The 10,816-nt window shown below is 39.5% G+C and overlaps 1 protein-coding gene across 1 annotated transcript in view; it reads right to left on the bottom strand.

The window, feature by feature from the left end:
• DDC (dopa decarboxylase (aromatic L-amino acid decarboxylase)) overlaps nucleotides 1-10,816 on the bottom strand; it is a 156,429-nt gene that overhangs the window by 49,171 nt on the left and 96,442 nt on the right. Inside the window, exon 8 of the mRNA XM_006901601.1 lies at nucleotides 1,980-2,200. Within this exon, the coding sequence (XP_006901663.1) occupies nucleotides 1,980-2,200 (221 nt within the window). The remainder of the gene's footprint in view (nucleotides 1-1,979; nucleotides 2,201-10,816) is intronic.

Below are 10,816 nucleotides of genomic sequence, written 5' to 3'. Positions count from 1 at the left end.
TGGTCGTGTAGTCACAGGAGTGGGGCCAAATGGGGTGGGGCAGGCAGGGAGGTGAAATAGTCACCAGGGTGGGTCAACCAGTTGAGGGACCTCACTCAGACCTTAGCTGCCCAGGTGTGCTCACTATTGAGGACACTGATCGAGTTCCCGCTGTCTGTCTCCCAGTCAGTAGTTCTCACTCAGTGGTCCTTACCCAGTGGCACTACCCAGTGCCCTTGTCCAGTGGCCCCTGCCTAGGAGAACCAGTCAAATTTCTGTAAGGCAGTAGGGTTTAAGATCCTGTGGTTCCTAAAACTATTTGTATCAATAAAAGTTCTTTTTAGAATTCCTATTGCCTACGTCAAACAACAGACCCACTGGGTCTTAGTGGGACTTAAGAGGATCCAGCCAGTTTTCCCACTAAGCTTTCCTCTTTCAAATGGGTCCAGCAGCTTCTGGCTTTTGCTGATCTGGAATACACACTAAAATGTGGACTGGAATGCAGCCCAGGCTGATTTCGTATAGTTCTGACTCTAATCCATCAAAAGTTCTTATTCAAATTCCTACTGTCTCCATCATGCAACAAACCCACTGGGCCTTAGTGGAGCTTTAGAAAATTTAGCCACTTTCCCCCCAATGGTTATTCCTTTCAAATGGGTCCCTCAGAAGCTCGGCTTGCAAATTCCGGCATTTGCCGATCTGCAGTGCAACCGAAAAGTGGTCCGGATTGCAACTGAGGCTGTTAGCTCATTCTGAGTCCACTCCAGCAGAAGTTCTGATTCAAATTTCTACTGTCCATGTCACGCAACAGACCCACTAGATCTTAGTGGAGCTTAAGCGAAATAAGCCAATTTCCCCACTAAGTTTTCTCCTTTCAAATGGGTCTCTTAGAAGCTCATCTAGTGGCTTCCGGTTTTTGCCGAGTCCACGTGGCTTTGTTCCCACAGTTCCAATACTAAAAGTTTCGACAAAAGTTGTGATTCATTTCCTATTGTCCACGCCACACCTCAGATCCTCCAGGTTTTAGTGGGCTCAAGAGAATTCAGCCGATTTCCCCACTAACCTTTTTCCTTCCAGGTGAGTCTCAATGCAGCTCAGCTCAGCTAGTGGATTCCAGCTTTTGCTGGGTCTGCGATGGGACTGCTGCTGGACTGCTGCAGGGCAGGCAGGCAGGGCTCCAGTTTTTAAAGCTTCTAAAATAATGTATTAGCAAAAGTTCTGATTCAAAATCCTACTGTTTGCGTCATGCTGTGATGGTCAGTCTCTGTGGAGCGTAAAGTACTCTCTGGTATCCTCTCTACACAGGTTGCTATTCCTCTGGCTCTTCACAGTGTGCTCTCCACCTCTGCCATCTTCTGACACCCCCGTTCCTCCCCAGCTAAGTGTCTTTGTGTGGCAATGTTCAAGGGTTTATAGACGAGGGATTGGATCAGGTAATCTAATGTTCAGCTAGTAATGTGTTTACTTTCTAATTTGTTTGGGGTTATTATAGTCCATGCAAGGGATGCATTTTGAAGACTTGGAATTATTTATAATATGCAGATCTCAAAAGAGTCCAAGGCATACCCTGTCAAGGGCATAGGTTTATTTACACATGAAGTGATGCTCCTCGGGTGATACCACAATGAGTGGCTCTCCTCATTTTAGATTCCATGAATCTTGGTGTATTTGTAATAAAGAAAAATGGACAGTTTCCGCTTATTTTTTTTTAATGGATGAGTAGTTTTTGCTTTATTCATTTGTTGCTTAGTTCAACAAATACTTACTGAACCACTAAAGGTGGCCTAGTGGTTAAGAAGCTGCATTGCAATCCCAAAGGCACACAGTTCAACTTCACCAGCTCTCCACAGGAGAAGGATGGACAATTTCCTTTCATGTTCAAACTGCCTCTGAAAACCCACTGGAGGTTTGGCTATGGGTCAGTTCTGACTTGATGGTACACAACGACAGATGCCAAGCACTGTGCTAGGGTATACAGGAAACAAAAAGAGATCCCTGACCTTCTGGGCACCTCATTCATGTAAGCTTCTTCCCATATAGGAACTGAATAAGAAAAGACAAGTGCAATGTGCAAGCTGGGAAGAAATGAAGGATCCAGAACAGTAGATCTCATCAGGTCCTGCGAGGTAAGCGTGGTACTGAGGGCCTCGAACCTTTCACATCTATACAAATTCAACTCAAACTCATCACCGTTGAATTTGCTGCGACTCAAAGTAGAAATCTATAGGCAATAAAACATAAACCTTCTACTTTTCCCTAATCTAGTTAAATTTTATTAAATATTTTTGTCTCATACACTTTCAACTTGTAAAATATAAAGTCACATGAAACTTATGTGCATTATGTTTCAAACTATTTGACTCTGCAGACCAATGGGAACTTTAATCCAGATTACTACATTTTGAACACTTACTAGTTTTAATCTTGCATCCTACTCTTAAGATATGCTTTGTTCTGTGAGATATTATGTCTATGGGCTCAACATCATGAATGGAAAAGGATAGCTGTTTCCTGGTAGACAACAGGAAAGTGAAACTTCCATAACTAAGCTACAGCAAACAAGCTCTGGTGACCTAGACCACAGGGAACTGTGCTATTAACCCAAAGGTGGCACATGTCAGAGTCTACCAGCTGCTCTGGGGAGAACTATGGACAATCCCCTCCCATGCCATCTGATATACAGCTTCAGAAACCTGGAGCCTCAGCTATGAGTCAATTCAAGCTCAACAGCAATAAGTTAATCTACTGGGGATAATATCATTTTTTGTTATTGATTGATTTTTACCAACATTGCATTACCAACAACTCTTCACTAAAGAGTTTAGTGAAACTTTTGTTTTCTATAAGTTCATTGCTTTCTTTATAGTTACAATTTCCCTTGCTGGAAGACCATGAGGAATCATTTCAAGCAGTTTGATACAGCTTCACCCAACAGTGGAGGAGCTACCATGTTCTCAAGGTGAAAATATGAGATTCCAGCCACTAAAAGTGACCAAAGAGGGCACCTTGAATTTTCTCCAAGATACCAAAAAGGGTGATTTCTTATATTTCCCAAAGTGTGAGCTCTTGTCTATAATCTGACTGAGGAATGGGACTTGAGTCCACCTGAAAGCCAGGGAGTCAGCCACAGGATGGAATAAAAAATCTGAACAGAGATCAAAGCCATTGCAAGGCCCAGCCTTACTCAGTCTCCCCACAGGAAACCTAACCTAACCTCCCTCCTAATTAACTCTCTAAGTCTTGTAATCCCTCTTTTCTCTTTGTTTGAGATATGAGCACCATGGGAGATATTCTGTATCTGGGGAGCAGATGCCCACTTTCCACATTGAAACACTCTGTAGGGGCAAATTCATTTCCTCCCAGGTTTCAATAAAAGTGACATTTAGAAAGAGACCGGAAATTACAGTGAACTTTATTTGTTGATTAAAAGAAACAGAAGGTTCAAGAAAAGATTTATTTGCTAGGAATTTTATTAGTTCCCTACTCTGGGGCTGATCTGTTTAAACTTCTTTCCTTAGCTAACAGCGATATTTCCCTTCTGCTGACTGGTGGAAAGCTCTTATCTGTGAGGGCAGGGCAACAACAGGATATTGCAGCCCCTTATCGGGCCCACTGAGCAGTCAGACATTCAGCCAGGCAAGGAGATGCAGTCAGGAGCAACAAGACAGGAAAGATGGAAATGACTCATTTTGGGACATAAAACGCTGTCTGCTGCTGATAGGATCTAGGTGAATGTCCATCACTTGGGTGATCTGACAATTAGATACCTTCCCTTTGAAACACAAAACTTCACACTGTCAGTTCAGAGTGAAAAGGAGAGTGGGAAAAGATTATGAAATTTTAAACCTGATTTCTACAGTTAGAAAAAGAACTTAGCCGGTCTTTGGTTCTCAGAAACCCTGGGGATCCCAGATGAACTCATAGCCTTTCTCAAAGGACTGGTGTTATCTATTGAATAAATGATATTTATAAGCACCTAAGTTTATTATTAATTTTCCAAAATGAAATGCTCACTCAACTAGTGGTTATTGATGAGTTGTAGAATGGTTGAAATTAGGATAATATAATCTATATTTCTATATCCTTCACCCCAATCTCCTTGAATTGAAAGAGTGACTACAACTAGGGTTGCAGCATGGTGGAGATTGTGAGGATGGTACAGGACTGAGCAAAGTTTTTGTCAGTTGCCCATAAGGTTACTATGAGGTGGAGTCTACAGCTCCATTTCACTCCAACAATTGATCTAAGTCCTAGCCTGCATTAAGAAAGCATTCAATAAAAATTTTTTGAATTAATAAATATGATAGATGCATAAATCAGAATTTTTAATATTCTTATTAATAGTATAATTATAATAATAATATTAATTTGTTTTTCCTCTCTTATTGGTTTGCATTTGGAATGAGGAGTGGCATCCACTTCCGTAATAGCTTGCCTTCAGAAACCCTATGAACCTGAAGAGAGGATGAAAGGCAACCAAACGTTGAGGACTCTCCTTCATAGGGTCACTATGAGTTGCCTGCTACTTGACGGCACTTAACAACAATAACATCAACATAGAGAGAGAGATCAGCTGGTCCAGTAGACAGAAAGCGATGCTACCATGTCAAAGGTGGGTGACTTTTAATCCGTGGCCCTCGGGCCTGTCTTTCATTGTTTTTGTTCAGACATTCCTCCAGGTCATATAGCCCTGGTGTACAAGTTGCCGTACAGCGGTCACTTGTGGTTGTGGTGAGGCTGAACACTGTGACACTGATGTGTCAAATGCGTTAATGGCTGGTTATCCGATGTGGACAGAGAGCAGGGTGGAGCTCCCCAATTGAAACAAGCTTGGAAGGAGAAGTGGCATCCACTTCCATAACAGCTTGTCTCCGGAAATCATATGAACCTGGAGAGAGGATAAGAGACATCCAAGCGTTGAGCACTCTCCTTCATAGGGTCGTTATGAGTCACCTGTGATTCGACGACACTTAACAACAACAACAACAACAACAACAACATTGGTTTGCATACACCCATTAATATATAACTATATATTGTATTTCATGCAGGTACATTGTGCTTTATCCAATCTTTCCTTTACACTGTGTTTCATTTATGTTGTTGTTATGTGATATTGAGTCAACTGTGACTCATAGCAACACTATGCACAATAGCTCTGAATCCTGACTATCCTGAACCAATCTCACTGTCTCTGACACACCTATCCCCAGTACCACAGTTACTGACAATCCATGTCATCCAGGATCTTCCTCTCCTGCATTGTCGCTCCACCCTTCGAAGCATGATTTACTTCTCTAAGGACTGATCCCTCCAGGTAACGTGACCAAAGTATATCAGAGGGAGTTTCAAAATCCTTGCTTCCAAGGAGCAACTCAGCTGCACCTTTTCCATGTCAGCCCTGTTTGTTCTCTTGACCGTCCATGGTATGTTTCATTCTCTTCTCCAGAACCACAGTTCAAAGGCTTTGATTCTTCTGTCATTCTTAGCCATTGTCCAGCTCTCTGATGTAAGTAATTGCAAAGGCCATGGCCTGACTCTTGTGTACCTTAGTCTCCAGACAGACACTATTGTTCTTTAGCATTCTGGAAAGGACCCGAAAAGCAAATTTTCTTAATGCAGTTTATCTTTTGATTTCTTGGTGCCAAGAATGTTATCTGTGGAATCAAGCAAGCTCAAACTGTTAACAACCTCAATCTCTATCTACCATGGTGCTGCCAATTGACTCAGTGGTGAGAATCTATTATTTTTCTAATATTAAACTTCGATTCATAATGAAGACTTCAGTCCTTGACTTTCCAGAACAAATATTCCAAGTCCTCAGTTTCAGCAAGCAAGGTTAATTTATATACATTTTCTTTATACAATAATTCCTATGCATTTTTATAATTAATTTTCATTGACCCATGCCTATCATTACCCTGTTTTTTAAAATTAACTTTTCTCCATTTGATTTATTACTTAACAGAATATCCTTCTGTTAAGTGGAGTTAAATTGGTAACTCCAAATTAGCATATAGAGATGTTTCTAGTTCTTTTTATAAAAATATTTTATTGTGGTAAAATAAAAATTATCATTTTGGTTATACAATTAAGTGGCATTAATTACATTTAAAATATTGTGCGATCATTACTATCATGTATCAAACTTTTTTATGACCTCAAAGAGAAACTCTGTACTTAAGAAATAACTCTAGATTTTCCCTTGCTTCTTTTATCTGAGAGTCTTTAATATTCTTTCTAAACAATGAGATATTTGTATTGCTCTGTCTAACATACTTTGGACATGTTGTGAGGAGAGACCGGTCCTTAGAGAGGGACATCATGCTTGGGAGGGTGGAGGGACGGCACAGGAGAGGAAGGCCCTCTATGAGGTGGATTGATTCAGTGACTGGGATAATTGGGATGGGAGTGTCGGAGACAGTGCGATTGGCACAGGACAGAGCAGAGTTTAGGGCTGTTGTACATAGGGTCGCTATGAGTCACAGGCGACTCGACGGCACATAACAACAACACAACAACATACCTGTAGCTGGAGAAGAGTCTTGAACATACCATGGACCACCAAGAAAACCAATAGGTCTGTCTTGGAGAGGGTGAAGCTAAGTTTCTGCTTGGAGGCTAGGAATTTGAAGCTTCATCTTACACACTTTGGGCATGTGGCCAGGAGGGACTGGTCCTTGGAGAAGAACATCATACTTGAAAGGGTGGAGGGACAGTGCCATAGAGGAAGACCCCAGATGAGATGGATTGAGAAAGTAACTAGGGAAATGGGGGTAAGTGTGTCGGAGTCAGTGAGACTGGCTTGGCACAGGACAGGCCCCAGAGCTGTTGGTTCGCTATGAGTTGCAGGCAACTTGATGGAACGTAACAACAACAACAACAACAACGACATCCACCTTCTAGTATCATGGCATTGGGAGAAATCCAATGAGCAATCAGAAGAGCCTTTGGCAGGCATGGCATGAGAACAAAGAAAGATTTTGGAAGGAGATATTCTCCAGGCTAAGGAGAAAAATAGTAATAGTGTCTAACACATGCATAGGGAGTTCTTGTGGCTTACTGGTAAGAAGCTGTGCTACAATCCCAAAGACATGCGCTTCTAATCCACCAGCTGATCGTGTGGAGAAGGATGGGCAATTTCCTCTCAAATGATTTAGTGTGTCTGAAAACCTGCTGGAAAGTCAGCTATGGGTCAACTCTAATTTGATGACACACAACAACAACACATGCATAGTGCTCACTGTGCAACAGATACTATTTTAAAGTCCTTGAAATAGAATTAATGCACCTAATCTTTTAAAAAACATTAAAGAGGCATCATTATATACCTTATTCTATGAAGCATAGAGAGGATAGCTAACTTGGTCAAGGTTACTTACTAGTCCTGATGGGAAAATTAGGATGCAGACCTCAAGGTCTAATGCAAAATTCTATGCCTTTTAACCAGTGTGTCATGTAAGTAAATTCCCTATCCCCTAGTAGCAAAGCCTTTCTCTGTTGACATAGGTCACACCTTGCTTCCCTGCCTTAGCATCTCTTTCCTGATTGCACTGCCTACACCTGCCTCTCTGGGCTCTTCCTTTCATTCATGTTTGAGTTTCAGGGGAGAAATCTTGTAACTATTAGCTACAGCCAACAACAGACCTGGCTTCAGTCACAGAGCATAGATGCCAATCCATCAATAAAGTTATCTTTTTGTGTGTTAAACGTGTATCATTTTACAGAATGTTGGTCAATATTTTTTATTTCTATCTCTCAAAACATGTAGGAGTTTTAATTTGGCATTGTGAACAATGTTTTACAGTTTCCAGAAAAGGCAGAAGCCACTAAATCATGAGCAGATGCTCAGTCAATTATGGTTAAAGTGAATATCAAGTTAAGATGCAGGGTCAGAACATCACTATCACATCATCAGACTGTGTGGAATTTAGACTGGCTATTTAAATTACTCCTTGAACAGATTTTTAAAAAATTCTATTCTGTTGCATGTTGCTAGGAGAGGCTATCAGGATTGTAAAGGCAGAGAGATGGCAAAGGACAGGAAAACCCTCAAATAGGTGGACTGACACAGTGACTACAAAAATAGGCTCAAGTATGTTAGAGATTGTGACAATGGCACAGGACAGCACAAGTTTCAGATCTGTTGTTCATAGAATTTCTATGAGTTGTACTCAACTCAATGACACCTAACATCTACAACAACCTTCTGTTGAATATTTCCCCAGTTTAAATTTCTTTTAAAATTTTTTTAGTATTTTTTTGTGTACCGTCAAATTGGATCTGACAGATAAAGGAGAGATTGCCCCTCCTTCTCCTGCAGAGCATCTGGTGGATTTGAACCGCATACCTCTGGTATTGCAGTGCAGCTTCTTGCCATTAGGCCAGAATATTTCCCCAGTTTTAAAAAAAATTGTATGATTCTGTTAATGAAAAAAAATTTACTTTAGGTGAAGATATATGCAGCAAAGTACCATTAATGAATCTATTTCTACATACACAATTTAGAGATATTAGTTACATTGTAAAACTTGAGTCATCTTTTCCAATACTCTTTTCTGAGCTGTTTTGCCATAATTAACACAAACTCTGCCCCTGCTCATTTGAGTTGCTGTTATTAATTTGGTATCAGATAATTCTTTAAAAGAATGCAATGTTAATGACTTTAGTAATTAAGGTAAATTTTTGTTTCTTTTTTAAAAATTGTGTTTATTTTGTTGTTGAGAATATGCATAGAAAAACATAGAGCAATTCAAACATTTTTTTCTGGAAATACAATTTAATGACACTGATTATATTCTTTGAGTTATACAGTCATTCTAACTTTCTTTCCTAAGTTGTTCCTGCTTCATTAAGATAAACTCAGAAGTTATCTTTTGAGTTTCTGTGGCCAATTTGGTCCCATATAGATTTAAAGATTATCTCAAAAAATATTTTCAGGGATTAAGTCTATCCTCCATGGTTCTTAAAAATCTGGAGTTCTTTAGAATTGGAAAATCTGTCCTATATTCTCCCCCTTGTGATGAGAATTCTTCTATGAAATTTTTTATTAAAATATTCAGTCGTGGTAGCTGGGCACCAGTCAGTTTTTCTGGTCCTATAGCAAAGAAGGTAATTGTTCATAGAGATAATTAGCCACACATTGCACATCATCCTCCTATTACTGATTCTGATTCTTTATTGCTTTATGTAAATAAGGATCCATTTTTGTGCCTTGGACCCTGTACACTACACAATAAAATTAAAGGCAGAACAGAAGAACTTTTTGTTTGTTTGTTTTTAGAACAGAAGAACTTTCATGAGGTTAATTAACCAGGATGCCTCATGAATCCATGATCTTAGCCTTCCAAAGCAAGGAACAAAATCCCTTGTGATATTTAGTTATGTCCAAGTAATCCTGTACCTTGTGATTTTGCTCAATTCCTCTATTGGGTATGAATATTTTCTTGTGAAACACATTTGGATTTTGAATATATAGGATCAAGTCTCTAAATAGAGATAAATGATTTTGCTTCTTTCCCAACTATAATACCTTTTATTGATTTTTCTTGTTTTATTGCTGTGGGTTGGTCTACTAGTACAATTTTGAATAGAGATAATGAAAGTAGATACCCTTGTCTTGTTCTTGATTTCAAGAGAACAAGCTCTGTCTTTTACCATTAAAAATAATGTTGGCTGTTGGCTTTTCACATCTGTCCTAAATCGTGTTGAGGCATTTCCCTTCTGTTCCACTCTTCTTTAGAGTTTTCTGGTGGCTTTGTTTTTTTAAAAAATAGATATTGGATTTTATAAAATTCTTTTCCCTACATCCAATACAGATGAACATATGGTTCTTTTCTTTTGGTTGTGGTATATTATGCTGACTGATTTTCTAGTGTTGAAATTGAGTTCCCATATTCCTGGAATAAATCATACTTTTGACATTATTCTGTATGTGTTTAGTTGGGTTCCCTACTGAAGCCTTTTTTGAGGACTTTTTTGTTTGGATAATTTTTTTATCATCTCTTCAGTTATGATATGGGTCTGCTGAGAATTTCTTTTGCCTCTTGGGTGACTTTAGGAGATTGTGCTTTTAAGAATTTAGTCTAAGCTATCCAGTTTGTTGCCATGAAATTAAATTGTTCATAATATTCTGTCACAAGTCTCTTTACTTCTACCAGGTAAGTTATAATATTTTGCTTTCATTATCCTATTTTAGTTTTTCATATCTTTTATTTTCTTTTCTGTAAATGTTAAAGTTGTAAATCAGCTTGGCTACCTATGATTTTTTGATTTGGCAGTTATGATGCAGTAATTTCCTTGATAATATCTGATATAATCATTCCCTTGGGGATATTTGATTTGATATAGTGTAATTACCTCCAAATTGAGATCTGCTGTGAGCCTATAAGTTTAAAGAGAGGTTTCCTTGAGGGTATGGTAAAGCTTCTTTGCTTTTTGATCAGTCTGAATCCTTTATCTGTCTCGCAATTTAACCTCCAGTTCTTTGGACCTGAGCCAGCACTCTGCCATATTACCTCCTGACTTTGAATTCATCAGCCATGGAAGCCACTAGCCTGCTATCTGGCCTGCCAATTGTGAGTCCATCAACCTTTGCAGCTATGTGAGTAAGGGGAATCCTCTAGCCTGACATATGACAAAAAAATCGGTACTTTCTACCCTCTACTGCACTTGAGCAATTTCCTTGAGATAAATCTTTCTCTTTCTCCATCTCTCTAAGCTTCCTTGGTTTTGCTTCTCTAAACTCAGTTGTCCTGGAAAGGGTTAAACAGAGTGGCTCCTTGGAGGCAAGGATTCTGAGGCTCCATCTAACATACTTCGGACGTGTTGTGAGGAG

Source organism: Elephantulus edwardii, unplaced genomic scaffold (genome assembly GCF_000299155.1).
Source record: "Elephantulus edwardii isolate Elephantulus edwardi_28Jun2011 unplaced genomic scaffold, EleEdw1.0 scaffold00337, whole genome shotgun sequence".
NCBI classification, from domain to species: domain Eukaryota; kingdom Metazoa; phylum Chordata; class Mammalia; order Macroscelidea; family Macroscelididae; genus Elephantulus; species Elephantulus edwardii.
Note: the sequence above shows the minus strand (reverse complement) of the source record. Positions and strands in the feature narration are given on the sequence as shown.